We start from the raw sequence: 17,547 nt of genomic DNA on the forward strand, positions 1-17,547 counted from the left end.
TTCTCAGGTAAATTTTACAACAGTGAAATCAACAATTAATACAACTTATCTCCCTTGGTAATCGTGCCCGGATTTCCATAATTTCAATTTGTCTCAACTCGATTTTTGTTCCCAAATTGCCTTGGAAATTGTGCCTAACTGCTCAGAAATTTATGATGTATAGTCCTCAAAATTCATGCCTAGTTAGCACTTGAAAATTGTGCCCATTGTTGTATGGCTTGTGCATTAAATGTGTTGTACCAGCCCTCAATTTCCATGTTGCTTCTTGTGCATTAAATGTTGAATAACACCTCAAAACTTGTTTTGAACCTACCTCGATTTTTGTGTTGCTCCTATGGATTTGTGCCCTCTTTCAATTGTTGTATAGATTGCTCTCTACTTATCTTCAGCTAAGCTTCTCTCACTGAAATTCGCTCCTTGGCTCTCTTTCTCCTCTTCTCCAAATCTCATAAAGAATGGTGTGCCTCTTCACTCTCCCTCTCTCCTTTTATTTCTTATCAATGACTAAAATCTCTAAACCTAGATCTCAATCGCTGAGATTAAATCTCACCATTTCAAAATGAACAATCATGACTTAGTTTCACATTTGGCCCACTTAAATCACTTAAGTGGCCCAACTTTATAAAGTTACACTCAATTTATAAAATGTCACTTTTTAGTCATTAAATATAAAGAGTCATTTTTTTAACTTTATAAAATCACTTTATAATTCAAGTGCCTGGAGAGTGAAATATGCTCGGTCACTTCTACATGCTAGGCACTAACAATGCATAAGTAACTCCCGAGCTACAAAAACTAACACTATGGTTCATGTAAAACATCAACTTCCCACCCTTGACATCAAATGTAACATGACAACCAACTTGGTGGTGAATTTGCACAAAGATGCTTAGCTTGGATCATCCAATCAGTGGTTCTCGATGAATTAAAATCAAGAGGCATTGAAGGAAGAGGATATCATGCACCAACTCATTGAGTAGAATATGGAAATTAGAGATCAAGAATCAATTCCAACCAACATAGGCCTGAATGATGCCACACACCATCATACATTTCATTTAATAAATGTTTTTTAAAGTTATTGGCAATATTAGGCATCTATAGTAACAATAATTACTAGAAAATGTTGCCAATAGATATGTAAATTTTGTATTTTGTTTTGGACTTATGCATCTTGTTTGACATGAAAGGACATTAAACATGTTGCAATAATGTTCTTTAGCTTTCTTAAAACTTTTTGATAATATAAATTACCAAATTTTGGTGATATATATATATATATATATATATATATATATGCAAAAGGACATTAAGCAGATTTGTATGCCATAGACACACACCATTACGCAGCTCACAACTCATTCAAACTATAAAATTTTCATTAAAAAACACATATGGGATACATACTTATAAACAATATGGGCTTTCGGGATGTGCGATGGCTAGGGTTTCTGCAACCCACTGATCAATGGTGAAATCTAGTGATTCAGAGAAGAAACCAATTTCTATTGATAGAACGACAACTCAAGATTTAATGAGTTTTGGCCGCAATTGACCGATCTCCACGACTGAATTTCTGATACATGGAAACCCCTCTTGACTAATGATTTGAATACTTACCCTTTGGCTTCTTGTGATTTTTATGATATTGAGGATAAACAAATATTTGTGAATCTGAACCCTAGTTTTGGGGCAATGCTAGCCTTTTCATGCAGACCTGGTCTCCCGCCTCTGATCCGGTTACAGCGTCAATCTCCACGACTCTTGTTTGGGTAAGGCTCTCGAACCTTCCCCTGCTTCTTTGAAACCTCCCAACTTTATTTTCCATTGGTAATGCATTAAAGAGGTTTTATTGCTACAACCCAAAATCTGAAAATATTTATAAAATCACTTATGCTCGAATATGTGTCAAGATGGATTTCAACAAGGGTTTCTCTGCCGAGATAAATCTGACAGCTCAATATTTTGTGTGGGTTCAAAAGTTGGATTATGAAAATGTTTCATTTCGATGTCAAGCGTGTTATGAAACAGAGCATTTAATCAAAAATTGTCCCAAGCATTTGCAAAATAACAAAGTTCAGAAAAATAACTCGAGGCCCAAATGGTGGGAAGGAGCTCAGAGCGAACATTATACAGTATATAAAGAAGAGACTCAGGATAAAAAAAAAATGCAAAGGGCAAAGAGGAAGAAGTTATTGTCAAAAAAGATTCATCAAAGGAAACAAAAACCAATCAAGAAGTGTATGATGACTCTTTGAATTCAATGACAGTGGGAGTGCATCAAACTCCAGTGAAAGTTGTATATCCTCAAAATCCCTAGGGAATAAAGCTAGAAAAGCAACTTCTTAAGCATATCAAGCATGAAAAAACCTAAAGACAACAACACTCACTCATCTAAAGGTGGTCCATTGGATTTAGCAAAAAATGTTGGTTAGATTCAAGTGGGGAAAAAGGGCAAAAATATTTCACCAAGGAAGACCAAAAGCTAGTCAAAGTTAAATTAAAAAGTAGTGAATAACGGAATGTAAATATATTTGGATCTTGGGAGTATTTTGGTTAAAAAAATTAGCTAGAACGAGACTGAAATTTGTGTATCACGGAGTGATCGCTTGAGGGATTGGATTGAGTCTCCATGTTCAATCTCAATCTTGCAAGGAATATTGGTAATTATGAAGAAATTAACGGTTTTGGGCTAGATCCCAACTTTCTTTTTTAATAAAACTCTCTTAAACGTTTCTTTGAAAAAAAATAAACACTATGAACTTTCATTTAATATCAAACTATATATACAACCGCATGTAAAACAATAAAATATTATTCAATAGGAAGAATACAGCCATGTTGGCTTAACAAACCTACACCACCAAATCAATTGATGTGTTTCATTAAACGTGCACAAAAAAATCAAATAAGAGAGGAATTAAATGAACATAAACTCGATAATTTTCACCATAGCATGCCAATAATGCAAGAGGCTTTAGCATGCCCTAAATAGCCCTACTATCACTTTACATTGACTTATAAACTGTATTTTACATAAATAAAATGGTTTTTTAATAAAATAATAATGTTACTCTCATCAATTACTTACAAAATACAACCAACAAGATTTATCTCTTGAATAGTGTCATTTTTGACACATCAAATCACTTATGTTTGACTTTGTTGATGCAATAATATGAATTTTAAAAATAAATCGAAGTGGTGAGGGAAAAAACCCCCAAAATCTCTAGGTTACAAAGCTACTTAATAGCAATAATCTTTGAGACCACAAACCAGTAAACAACAAATTTGTAGTCATCACAACAATATATTCAACTTGAACTCAACATACCACTAATTAAAATAAAATTTAAATAAAAAAGAATAACAAACCATCCCATGACCACTCAAACCAAATCCAATTTACAAATTTTCTAATAACATATCATCCCATAACTACTCAAACTAAATCCAATTTACAAATTATCTAATTTATTTATATAATTTCAATATAAAATAAATCATAAATTCTCAACCGAAATCCAATTTACAAATTATCTAATTTATTTATATAATTTCAATATAAAATAAATCATAAATTCACAATAATTTTACAAGTATATAGAATTGTTTAAAAAAATACTAATAAACAAATTCGCAATAAATAAAAATAAAACATTTTATTAATATTAATAAATAGTTAGATCAAAATATACCACGCAAAAATATATTCAAATATATATGAACTTTATACATTCATGAGGAACAACGTTCGTTAATATCGTCTCTTACTAGATGGTGTCTAAATTTTACAAACCACATAGATTATAGTTTTTCCTGAAACTGAAAACATTATAGAAAAAAACTAAACCATACCATTAAAAACCTAACATTTAACGAAATTTAGCAATCCTGTAACAAAAATGTTGCGCGCATATTTCCTATAACAAAAACATATTCAATTATACATGGGAATTTATCGTGATACAGATGGAGCTAATATATGGAATTGGTTAAAAAAGTAATGCACTCCAACACCGCATACATTGACATCAAATCATGCGGTGTCAGAAAATGTTGTAAAAAGTAGTCCCATTTCTGATAATACAATGAGCTTTGCTGAAAAGTCATCAACATAACAGGGAAGCTCTGCGTTCCAATCATAACATAGAAAAGTAGTCCTGTCATACTCTGCCTATTCCTGAGAAATAAAATCAAACCTCTAAGCCAGCCTGAATTGGGCTCAAATACAAACTGACATTGAATGATCAAACAATGAACTAAAATCAGTTTCATAAAACTTCTCGGACTTACTGTCAATGTTACAACAGATTGGCTTCAGCCATGTCTAATCTTACGTATGACAATATGCTTGCCATTGGAACAGATATGCCCATCTTGAGACTGACTATTAATTATATGTGCTGCCTTTGAGAACGCATCGGTCGCTGAACAAACCGATGAGCCTGGTTGCCTATCTGGTTTGAGACGTAATTCTGAGCATGGGGATCATAAGCACGGTTGTATATGTGGCTATCGCCTTGATTCTGAGTACTGTAAAAAGAATTATGCATTTGCTGATGGGACTGCCACGGATTTTGCCCCGCTGTACCGCCTATTTGGTTTGATGTGTAACTCTGGGCATGGGGCTCATGATAACCGCGGTTGGATAAGTGGCTATCGCATTGATTCTTAGCACTGTAAAAGGTATTATACCTTTGATCATGGGACTGCCACGGATATTGACCAACTGCACTGTATATCTGGTTTGGTTCGTAATTCTGGGCATGGGACTCATACTGAACACTGGGAATAGCATATTGTTCATTTTGTCCCATTGATCTCCTTTGCTCCATCAAACCCCTTTCGGCCGTACGTGGAACCATTGTAGTGCCATCATTCCAATACGTCTCAGAATTGTATGCAACAGGGTTTGCAGTAACAGGATTGCTACTGAGCCCATTGTTATGAACATAAGCACCAGCCTGTGACACCTGTGCTTGAAAACAAGGGTTGACAGCACTGGTATGCTCATAATTTCCTTGGAAGAACCTGTTTGGTAAGCGAGAAGCTTGGTTACTTCGATATCTATCAGTTTGTGAATAAACAGATGACCGTTGTCTAGGCCACTTATCATGATTTTTGTTCTGTCTAAAATGACGCGAAGCATCTTTTCCTGATTTTTTAGGCACATAATTATCATTATAGTCTTTACCCAACTGCCTCGAATGATTATAATGGTGTTTATGACGTTTGCTTACTTCAGGAGTCCTATGTCTTGTCCTACTTTGTACCTGTACAGGATCTGGATTCTTGTCATCTACAGACAAATCCCTTTCAAAGCATGGAGAAGATCTGCTCGAATGCTTGTCCTCCATGTCTACCACATTAATAAGTGCATCAGGATGACAATTGTGCTTCCTTTTTCCATTGGAAAACAATGGATGGTTGTCAACATTTAGCTTTGATTGTTCCTTGTAATCAGACACTGAAGCAGTTTTTTTATTTTCCAGAGGCAAATTATGAGCTTCAAATTCCTGACTTGTAGCAGCCTGAGTGACACCATTACTCTGAGCCAAAGAGGACAATACTGTGTCACCGGCACCATTCTCTTCTGTCCGCATGCCAGGATAAGAATGTGAATGAACGCTGGTATCATCTATATGTGATTTGCAGGTCTTATTTCTCTCGGAAAGTAAAGAACCTCTGTGTAGACCTGATTCTGTAAGTTGTACATCTTCAGATAGTAAATCCACTTCCTTAGCTTTTTGAAATCTATCCTCCATTTTTCGCTTGGAAGATAATGGGCCATTGTTTGGAACTGATTCTGAGTGCTGTGCACGATCAGATGTTAAACCCACTTCGTCTTCCTTAGACGTATTGTTAGCTTCATATTCCTCACTAAGTACTGTCTTCGTACCAAGAACAGAACGTCGATCAATGCCACTATTGCCGGAGTTAACACAAGGCAGGTGTTTTCCTTTCAACTTTTTGTCAGGCCTTGTACTTATTAAATTAGAAGCTAGCTGCTTCTCAGCTGTACCATGTTTCTGTATTGGTTCACTGACCAGAAGAACCTGGCGGTAGAAATGCCAGTTCGGGCTTTCTGTGCTGATTGCTGACTGTCCAAACTGGTGATGCTCAACATATTGCTGAACATTTGAAGAAGCTAAAAGCCCTTGTAAATATTTTCGCAAATCCCCTCCTGGACAATATGATAAAGTTCAATAAGCAAAAGTCAAAGTAATACCCGAAAGGGAGATCTTTTATTTTCAGGATGCCAGATGTATCTGAATCATTAGTAAATACAAATTATGCCCCGCGGCATGAAAACAATTATCATGACATTGATTTTACTCTCAACAACTGAAATACCAACCTAAAATGTCATCCAGCTCATTGGTAACTTTATATGGATAAGGAAAAATTGCAGTGTGTGGCTGTTAAAACATAAAACCAACAAAGGAAGAATTCCAATGTTAGGATATCATGCCAACAGAATAAATAAAAAAATAGCCCCAGAACTTTACTCCGTAAATACTATGTTCAAGAGTGAGATTCGCACTCACAGGATTGCGCAAAGCTTTGTAAGGACTGTCATCAATCAGTAAGGTGTTACATGGTCCATATTCTCCTTCTTCCCATGGAAGTTCTGGCCTCACTTTGTTCCACAATTTGGATAATTCTTTTAAGAATAAAGGCTTCCTTGAATTTTCTGGAGTCTTCAACCCTGTATCTGTGCAATCAATTTGATGCTACACAAGCAAATGAAGCACTGAAAATCAACAAGCGCAATGAATATACATATAAAAATGATATAGAACACGACAAGCAAAGCTACAAAAAACTCGAGAACAAACCACCAAAATGTGCACAAAATGCAAACCAACCTCGGATGAAGTTGCCTTCAAGCATCAATATTTTCCTAGATAAATGCATTTAGAATAACAAATGTCCTTGAATGTAACGTGTCATACTCTTATAAAATTACGCACAGAATGAGCTTCAATATTTTCTTAGTCGTAAGACTACAAGGTGAGCTGCATAAAGCCTTTGAAATGACAAATTTAGACCTGTTTCAATGTGGTCTATTGAATACTACTACCAAAAGAGAAAAAATCCTGCGTAGTATCAATGCATATGTACATTTCATCATTTGTTCAGTAGTAATTACTAATTACCCATTTCAAGCATCATGTGCCAAAGCTAGTCATAACAACCCTACCACAGCTTATGCATTGTCCAACCAATACCACCCTTTAACTCCGAAGCGTGTTAGAAAAAATATCAGCCATTATTAGGAACAACAGCTTCTTATAAGCCTATGTCTTGTTTAAGCTAGCAGGTTAAAGCTACTCCCTAGTCCCAATTGTTAATTTTAGGGTTAGATTGTTCTCTGCTGTAGATAATCGCAGTTTTAAACTTTTTCAACAATTTACACATTACATTCACCCCATATCATCATAAGCAATTATATAGAGAACAATAGCATCAACAATGCAGCAGAACAGTAAAGAACAACAAAAGAGAAACATACACAATAAAGACACCAGGATTTGGTCAAAAACCAAGGCAAAACCTCACAAAAGGGAAAACCCATAATCAATTCTTCTTCTTCTATTAATCAATCAATGTTCCGCTGAGATACAAAATACATCTATAATGAGACACAAGTCTTTCAACAATAAATACATTAGGCCTCCTAGGGCCAACCCTGAATCATACAGGATCCTCATGAGAGGGCAGCAGACAAGTCAATCAAGGAGTCTTCCACACGACTAATGATAGGGCTGTCTCTATATCACTGTAGGTAGCATATATCTCTGTCACGATCATATCAATGTCATCACTGTCATATATCTCGGTTACAAGGACATGCCATACATCACTGTCATAGAGGATCAACTAGGAACAATTATCTCTGCCATATGTCACTATTACACAAGACATGAATTACAGCCCTACATCCATTCATCTTTATCACAAGATCAAATATCACTGTCATACATAATTGTCAAGAGTCACTATCATATGTCATTGCCATACTACATCGTTATAAGAGCAAGAGATTCTGCTAAAAACCTTTGCCCAATCATCACTGTCATGAGCATAGAATGTCACTGCCACACATCACTGTTATAAGAATAAGATTCACTGCAGTTATAAATACACTGCCATATATCAATATCACTGTTGTACATGACTGCCATAACACTGCTACACGACTGCCATAACATTGCTACATATGATTGCCACACATCACAGCTATACATGGCTGTTATATCACTGCAATATGACTGCCATATCATTGCTATACATTGCTACAAAACACAGAAGGTTAGGTCACATATGCGGCAGCTCAGGTAGTCAACAACAGACCTCCTTAACGTCACATAAACTATACCTTGGATGCAGAAGGTTAGGGCCACTAAGGCCGCACCAAGAGACACCAACATGATACCATAAATATAATCCACTTAACAGAGAAATGCCACGCATTTTTTTTAATTAAGTTGTCTGTGTTTTTCCAGGCTTGACCTATGTCTTGAGAAACCGTGACCCAGGGGCATCTAAGATGTCAAAATAACCCGGGGATCGCACTCGCCTGGGCCACAACAGCCCTAAGCTGACGGCATTTTAGCATGTCTCCTCCCCATAGCACGGGCGCAACAGCCTCATGAGGTTTAGTCCTAGGTCGCCTTGCTAATGAGGCCCATCCTCAACCAGTTGTGCTAGTGAGACTTGTTGAAAAGCCACACATTATTAGGTATAGAAAGACACATACATTACACAGAGAAAAGCCAAAGATAGTCACAGAATATGGCTGCAGTTAGGACGATGGAAGAGAATAGGCCTCAAATGTCTCCAAGAAAATCACAGAAGAAGGCCGCATAAGTTGCCATAAAGAAAGGCCGCAATAGACTGATTTTATGTCACATATAATTAATCGAAGAGGGCCACATTATAAACAGAGATAGGCCACAGAGATTAGACCCGCCTTACCACAAAGAGACCATCATGCGAGCTGCCTTAGAATGCCAAACGAGTTGTCAAAGAATAGATGAATTAGGCCACTTATAACCATAGAGAATAGGCCGCATATCCACTGAAGAATAAGACGTAGAATATCACCGAATAGTTGCCAAAATGATGGAGGCTTGGTGCCTATATATATAGTTGTTTCCATCATAGTATTCAAAACCAGACGGTTTGAACCATAAACCAGTCAAACTGGCCCGTTCATTAACCAAAGCCACTGGACCGATAGAAAAACCGAGTCAAACTGCCTTCCCCGCCAGTTTTTTAGTCAAACCGAGCATAAACAGGCCAGTTTTCCAATAAACCAGCCGGTTCCATTATAAATCAGCCAGTTCACTGCCAGCCCAGCCCAGCCGCAGACCCACCAAACATTTGGCTTTTTAGGTGGTTTTGAGCGAAATGAAGGGTGGTTTCCCTCCAAAAACAGCCCCTCCAAGCCAATAAAAGGTCTCCACTCTCATTTGCTTCACACTTCTCATTTAGAGCTTCTGTGAGCTTCATTGGAAGCTTGGAGAGTGTTGAGTTTTTTTCTATAGTCATCTTGGACGCTTGGACTTGGAGCTAGTTTGGAGTTGTTAGTGGAGTTGGCATCTTCGAGAGGAGACTGAGGGAGTAGTTTGCATTTTCAAGTAAAGATTTTCACTTGAAAAAATCCACATTTCATTGTTGTCCATGTATTTAATTTTTTTATATGTTCTACGCTATCAAATTTCAAGTTCAACTATTAGTTTTCAAGTCTTAAATTTTGTAGGGGCTAAATATGCCTCATTTGTTTCCCAAATTTATCTTAGGTTTTCAATTTTACTTAGCCGCAATTTTTTTTAATTTGCAAATTTCAGATATTTCTAGCCACGATGCCACCAAAAGCTAGGGACACTGCTCGGGCTCATTGTGATGTGATTGATGGAAAAATGATGTGCAAATTTTGCAAAAAATCTATTGGGGGGATATTTTAAGATTAAAACAACACTAGGCTGAGATAAGAGGCCAAGTAAAGCCATGTCAAACACCAAAGAAAGTGATAGGAGATGTTAGGGCAGAAAACCTTGCCAAGGTTGAGAAGTTTGAGGAGAATAAAGCTAGGGATAAGGGCTATCCAAGAAGAAATTGCAAAGAAGGAAATTTTACAAGCCATGAGAGATGGTGGGTATGAAAATTTTGAGCTTCAAGACTCCTCTTATATCCTTTCCACCAATGACCCCTTTCACTATATTCCTCTTGCTCTTGGGTCTTACAATCAAGGCAAACAATCTAAAGGAAAAAAGAAGATGAACATCCAAAGTTATTTCTCAACTTTTGCCACCATTGTTTCTATTAATCCCACTTCCTCCCAACCAAGTCTAACTCAACGTCAACCCACTTTAGATGACCATTGGAAAAAGCAATCCAAAGAATCTACTTTTTAATACATTGCTAAAATTGATTCAAATAACTCCGCAATTATATCAATTACTTTTGGTTATTAATAACATATATATGATTATTTATAATCAAATGTTCTATCAAGTTTTTGAGAGGGGAGCACATTAGTGAAGAAACTGAAATGCACATGAAAGAGGGGTAGGAATTAGGAAAATATCGTAAAAATCGGGAAATAATCGGGAAAAAATCGTAAAATACAAAAATATTCATTTTTTTTTCAATTTTTTTAATATCTAAAGCATCTACAACATAAAATAAATACATTGATACATAAATATGATAAAAGAACTAATATATAAGATGTGTAATATCATTTCTAGTGCTACATCACACATAACAGTGAATCATGTCCTGAATAGTAAGTCCTGACTCTTGAGTCTCAACTCAGCCTCAAAATATCAACAAAAAATATAATAATGTATCTCATATCATGAGTCATAATGTCATATACAATGAAATGAACCAAATAACTAAAGTCTAATACTACTGATTCCCGCATGCAAAGCACAGTTAGTTTACTTTAGGAGTTACACTACACATAAGCAAGTGAGATGCATGACCGTTGAGGCTATTCTTAGCCTGTTTGTAAACCCATCTTCTTCATCTTTATATAAAGGAGAAGAGGCCATACTAGTTCGATAGAGCATAGAAGGATAAGTGTGACTTCCAGCAACTATTAGCAGCAGAGATTGCTGCAATATAGCTGTTCTTTTTTGTGTGATTTAGAGGAGTTAGAAACTTAGAGCATGAAGATTTGCTTTACTATGGGCACACTGTTTATTACATCAGCTGCTATTCTAGTTCATTCAGTGTCAGTAGAATATTCTGCTAGAGAGTGAGTTAGGATGGTAGAATAATTCCACTAGAATGTGCAAGTATGATTTTTGAGTTAGAAGCTTGTGTAAAATACCAAATTGTATAATTTTTACTTTCCCATAGCAAAGAATGTGACCGTTGCTATAGATTTTTAGCATGCTGTCTTGAATTTCCAGATTATTGTATATGTAGATCTAACTTCTAAGTTTCCGTTGATTTAAACTGACTTCATGACATGCAGTGTCTACACTCTTGACACTCTTGAGTTTTCTTTACAGTGTTTTGTTCAAGCGAATCCACTGTTTTGATAGGTGTTTCCTAATCTTCGATTGTTAGCCCTGGGAATTGATTATATGACTGCAGATCTACTTCCCATGTCATGAGACTTTAGCATGCCACTCCATGGATGCTTATCTAAAGGGGTTGAACAAGATAACGTTGGAATAATTATGTATAGTAGTTATATTTCAACAACATTTCCGTGTTGGGAGTCGGGACATATGTGTCAAGACAATGATAAAAATATTTTGGACATATCTCATAATTACAAATCTTTGTTAGGCAAGGCCAGAGAGTAAGATTTTGACTCAGATTCAGCAAAAGCTCAAGAAAGTCCTGGCTAATTTTCCAGAGCATAATGGAATTAAAAATTTCATGTTGAAGGTATTTAAACTTATAAATGGGACAATTGAGCATTTCATCGGCCTTCTTGTAACTTATATTCTGTTTATGCTAGCAAGCCAGTGCTACTCTGAGTTGATGTTCTGATCACTTTGCCATCCTATAAATAAGCTAGTTGACCTCTCTGACGAAACATGGTCACAAGCCCTGGACACTTAGTCTTACAATAGCTTAATTATACAATAGTGTAGGAAAAGAGTGACTTCATGGTCCCATTTTAGCCAGGTAAATAAACAACGTCGTTTTAATGTATTTGTGATGCATCCATTTTCCATGAGAGTAATGTAGCATTGGCTTGACCCTCTTCATGGGTGTTACTGTAGCCAGCGACTCCTTGTGATGCATAGATAGGCCCACCAGATACCATAAAAACAGTCCAGCGTATTTCATTACATCGAAATGCAAGTGAAAGGAGCTAACATGACAATAAAGACTTTGCATCCTAGAAAGATCACAAACACTGCACATATTCTTTAAAAGAGGTTCCATGCTTACCCAAGAAAATAGCAATTTTTTCTTCCAATCTCCAAATATAAAATCGACCAACCTGTCAACATTGTGCCTATGAAAAAGAAACACCAACATCACCAAATCGATTAACATCCATTCGAGAAATCTATTTGCAGACAGGACCAAAGATCAGTGAGCTGAGATACATACTGTTGAGCAGATGACCATATTCCTACAACAAAGTTCTCAAAACAGAACTCAAGGAACTCATCACAAAATGGTCTCCGATAAACTGCAATAAAAAAGAGAACCAACATCAGCGTCTCAAGTAGGACAAGTCACATGAACTAGTACGACTCTACACCCTTTTCTTTGAGTCCAAGATAGTTTTCTGTATTTAATACTTTTGGTATTACTTACCAAAAAACCTGCCAACTCTTCCATCGGGACGATGCTCTTCAGGAAGTTTCTCAAACTGAAAGTAGGTTTCCACAAGCAAACCATTCACATCAAGGACGAGCAGCTTCTTTTTTACAGGCACAGTCATCGCCACGTCCGCGCCCACAACAATTTTAGCGCCAAAGCTCCTCCTTGTATTCACATTACCAAACCAGCAACTTCAGACCTGATTCCCTACTTGCCACTCTGAAAATGATGGCTCCACCCGTTCTTCCGTAAACTTTACGGTTGGAAGCAGTAGAAGTTGTCCGAGATCTCCGTGATTGAATAGCACTGTACAACAACCTAACGACCTGCTCAATGGACTGCGCTTAGGGAAGTGTCCTCGAAGATTTTCCACAACCCTGTCATGAAAAATCAACTCCCATTGCAAATACCCAGGATTTATGTGTTGCCTTACAGGAATTTTGTTTCACGGGCTTCAAAACAAAGTACAAAGGGGATTTCAGTGCATCTGTGGTATTTTACCATATTAAGCAGCATTAAATAAATAAACAAAAACGCACTATTGCATCTTACTATTCCCCTAAATATAGGCAACTATTCACATTAGTGTATAGCTATTAAACACTTATATCGCTTAAAAGTCTTTTCCAGGCTTCCGATTAAATAACCCCTGCTGTTTAAATTGCCCAAATTTTAACCCAGCTGGAAATAACAATTTCATCTTTGAAGTTCTCGGATTTTTTAAATAAAAAAATAAAAAATCGTTCAAATGAGCCATTTGTTTGCTACATACTGACTATCTAAAATTCTTCCAAAATCAAAACAAAAAAGTTTCACCAGTACACAATTGGGAAAAAAACAATCCTCCTAAACCCTAGGTATGTTTGTGTCTCTAAGCATGTGTTGGTGTCTCTAAGTAGGTTGTGTCTGGAGTGTATTGTGGAGTATGTATTGTGTTTGGAGTATGTTTTAAAATTATTTTATGGTTACTTTGTTTTTTTAAGTAAGAAAATAAGTTACCCCTTAAGATCCAGCATCTGACTGGAGAGAAAGTCTGCCCATTACCTACTACCACTATCAAGTAATTCTAAATAACATGATTTTCCTTAAATAAAAATGCTGAACATTCATTACTACTGGTTTAACCACTGATAGGTTTTTGTATATATCCACAAACAAACAAAAACCTAAATTTTTTTTCCAATTTCATATTCTAACAATAATTTCATATTTTTTTATCTAAATTGAAATATCTAAGCCAGAGGCGACAACTTTAGAGGCCAACAATGAAAACCTCAAAAGGCACGAGCTACTTACAGATTCGGTATCTGAGTTACTACTCCAAGACAGTAAAGAGAAATTGTAAATCCCCCCGGCCAGAAATTCTCCGAAAAAAAAGGCTTCAGCGAATTACAGCCACGGCGTATCCGACTATTCGACAGTCTTCTGCAAATAGCTGTAGAAGAGCTTGATACCTAGCAAACCACGTCTGGTATAGAACTCTCGAAATCGCACAGTCAAAGCTGTTGCACTGATAAACAGCGGTACCTTGTTGGACAAAATAGGGTTTTGAATTTGGAAGCCTTTATTTTGTTCGAATAAATCTGATCTCGGCTCCCAAACCAAACGCATCTCCTTTTCTGGATGTTGATTTTATTACCAGCACCTCGTCATCGAATCTTTTAGCGCGAACGAAATTTGCACAATTTTAATTATAATATAAAAATGGATAAATGAAATTATAGGGCATTCCCAAGGGAGGGTTCCTTGAATGGCCACCGTCCAAGTGGAGCAGTTCGTATCGTGAGGTCAGCCATTGGTGGTGCAATGGCCAAGCGAACTTATCTGTTCATGGGTGAAAAAAATATTAATAATATTTCTTTGGAAAAATAAAAATAATTATATGTTAAATTTTATTATTATTATTATTATATATTTTGGGATTAGGTGGTTGTAAGTGTTATAAAATTAGGGGTAATGTTTATTGATGACATTTACCATGGTGGGGCCACATGTCACACACTATGGAGCTTATTATATGCATCAAAGAATTTTTTAAATGATGAGTTTAACTATGTGATTGATGATATTTCCATTGCGGCACTACCCCTATGAATTTAACTCTACGATTGATGGTTTTTTTGTTGCAACAGTGCCCCAATGAATTTAACTCTGCAATCAATTGTTATATGTTGCAATGGTGCCCCAATCGCATAGTAATTAACATTTTACTATTGGCAGTAAAATAGAGAAGTGGAAGAAGCATGGAGCCTCTTTGACCCTCTAGGATATAATGCATGACATTGGTTTTATGCTCAACCCCTTTGACTGCCAACATGGCATTCCCTCCCCTTTGTTGTTATGATATTGTTCCCTACCTTCGTGCTATTTTCGATAGCTATTTGGTTATTCTCATCCTCGTGGCATCCCATCTAACTCGCAAAGTGTGACCTCCTACGTGACACATTAGGGCAAAAACCGTTGCCAAAGAAGTTGCACAGGTTTTCCACCATATAACCTCTCTTGTAGCAAGTAGATATTTGAAGGTTTTGGAAGCGTAAGTCTATTCTAAATGCATAGCGATAAATGATGAGGAGTTTTTCACTAAAGCTATAAAATTTATCCTCGACACAAGGACCAATCACACCCATGATATGCTCTCTAGATTTGTATTAGCATACCAAATTGTTGGTGTCGCACGCCTTTGCAAGTCAGCGAATGAGAGCTCACCTAAACCATGTGGAGAAATAAGGGAGGGTTATCCTTACCCTCCGTTGATGGCTCGCAAACAGACAAGGTGGGGTTTTAGCCTCGAACGCTAGTCCCAATGCTAAGGACAACCCCAAAGACATTATAGAGGACACCCCTACAAGCTTGACTCCTCCCCTAGTTTGATACTCCAATGACGATTCATTTTAGTCTCTTTCTTTTACTATTGTGGTTTGTAGGATTCATAAATGAATATAATTTTAGTCTCTTTCTTTTACTATTGTGGTTTGTAGGATTCATAAATGAATATGTCTAATAGATCCATTTCTAGTGTTTGGTGTCTCGGGTTTCCTATATGGAAGGATTTTGGGTCTTCAAATGTTTTTCTCAAATTTAGATTAGTCCGAAGAAACTATTTTTTTTGTCACGAGTACTCGTGGTTGAAGAAAAAACCACCATGTTTGTCAGTTTTATTTTCTAGCCTATATTTTTGCTAATAGAATTGTCTTTTTACCAAAACATAAAAAATATATATCTGTGTGTATGTGTGTGTTGTTTTTGTTTGATGGTTTTTAGTTTTTTCCGAACATTTTTTTATTGGGAACCTCTTTTTTAAAAGGGAAATTCAACAAGTGAGCCTCCTCATCATTTATGTCAAATACGAAATGTTATCACTATAGATCCTTCCTGACATTATGAAGGTTATAAGCACAAACAAGTAGGATGTAAACGATTCATCTATCATACATGGCCTATCACATTAGTATCAATGACTTCTCACTAGCAAATAGTTGGTAGACACTAATAGATCTACCTGTTGAGATTTGATCAATTTATATGTGCACGGATCACTAAATCATTAGCCATTACTTTAAGTTGACCCCATGGATCCAAGAAATCTCTCACACGTGTTGAATTGTATCCAATAGTTAAAAACTTTGTTCTACTTGGGGGGGAGGTGTGGGTGGATCATCATTGATCCCAAGGAAATTAAAACACACACACACACACACACACACACACATTTTACTTAGGTAATTGAAATTACACAAATAACGAAGTAGAAGCCTTGACATTATACCAAAGTCCGCCTTCACTGAAAATTGGAGGAATATCTTGAATCACAATGTTATGGGACTCTTCAATAATAATATGGCATGTGCATTGTTTGTGATGGTTCAACCTTTAAACATGATTATACCGAAAATGCATACATAAAGTCTTAACCCATTGACTAATAAACCCCAAGAAATTGTGTTTACAGATGCATAATCTACATGAGAGGTGATTGGGAGGAAACTTACCTCGGAGTTGAAGAATCCAACATACTTATAACTTTGTGAATTCCGAGCGATTGTGCACTAATCTCTAATCCTGTTGAGCGCGACCAACATGTAAAGGATGACTTTCCACCCAACTATAGGCTAAGCTACACCATATCTTTCTACAATTGGTCACCCTCAAGCCCTCAATCAACTACCTTTGTTGATGTTTAATCATTGCTTTCCAATGATTATCTTGAAAAAATATGTATTTCTTCATTCTCGTCATCCATTAAATAGAACTCATTTATCCAAAAACGAAAGGAAAAACTCTATACACAAGATCCACCTGTCCTACTTTTTTTTTATAAATTTATATTTACTTATTTTAACCCTTTTTCATTTTGTCGATAGATTAGTTTCTTTTATTTGTTTATTAGAAACATTTCCTTTATTTATTATTTTTAAGGGACATGTATTTATTTATTACTACTATTATTATGATAAAATATGAAGCATTACACTATCACATGATCCCTTGAGATATATTGTTGTGCAAACCGAGGTATAAATTTGTCGGGCACTCCTACTTGTCAAGTAAATTTTTTATGACAGATTTACTTTTAAAATTGCCCTTCTCATAACGTTTTAGTTTTATTTTTACCCATCATTTAAATATTATGTATTATGTGCTTTTGTTAAATTTTTGTTGTGAATGTAAAAACATTTGTTTTTTAAAATAAGTTGTGTTTTTTGTCAGTAAATATTTTAATTCTAGCTT

General features: G+C 36.1%; 1 protein-coding gene across 1 annotated transcript; it reads right to left on the reverse strand.

The window, feature by feature from the left end:
- Positions 1–3,957: 3,957 nt before the first annotated feature.
- LOC149263507 (uncharacterized) lies at positions 3,958–14,571 on the reverse strand. The gene is made up of 7 exons (XM_089426397.1): positions 14,113–14,571; positions 12,811–13,268; positions 12,601–12,682; positions 12,436–12,502; positions 6,552–6,737; positions 6,362–6,422; positions 3,958–6,187 (listed from the first exon to the last, which is right to left on the reverse strand). Exons 2-7 carry the CDS (start codon positions 12,935–12,937, stop codon positions 4,398–4,400), a joined length of 2,313 nt encoding a protein of 770 aa, XP_089282523.1. The 5' UTR covers positions 12,938–13,268; positions 14,113–14,571; the 3' UTR covers positions 3,958–4,397.
- Between the last annotated feature and the right edge of the window lie 2,976 nt (positions 14,572–17,547).

Source organism: Pinus tabuliformis, chromosome 6 (assembly GCF_031772625.1).
Source record: "Pinus tabuliformis cultivar Carrire ecotype Pingquan chromosome 6, CPIR1, whole genome shotgun sequence".
Lineage (NCBI taxonomy): Eukaryota > Viridiplantae > Streptophyta > Pinopsida > Pinales > Pinaceae > Pinus > Pinus tabuliformis.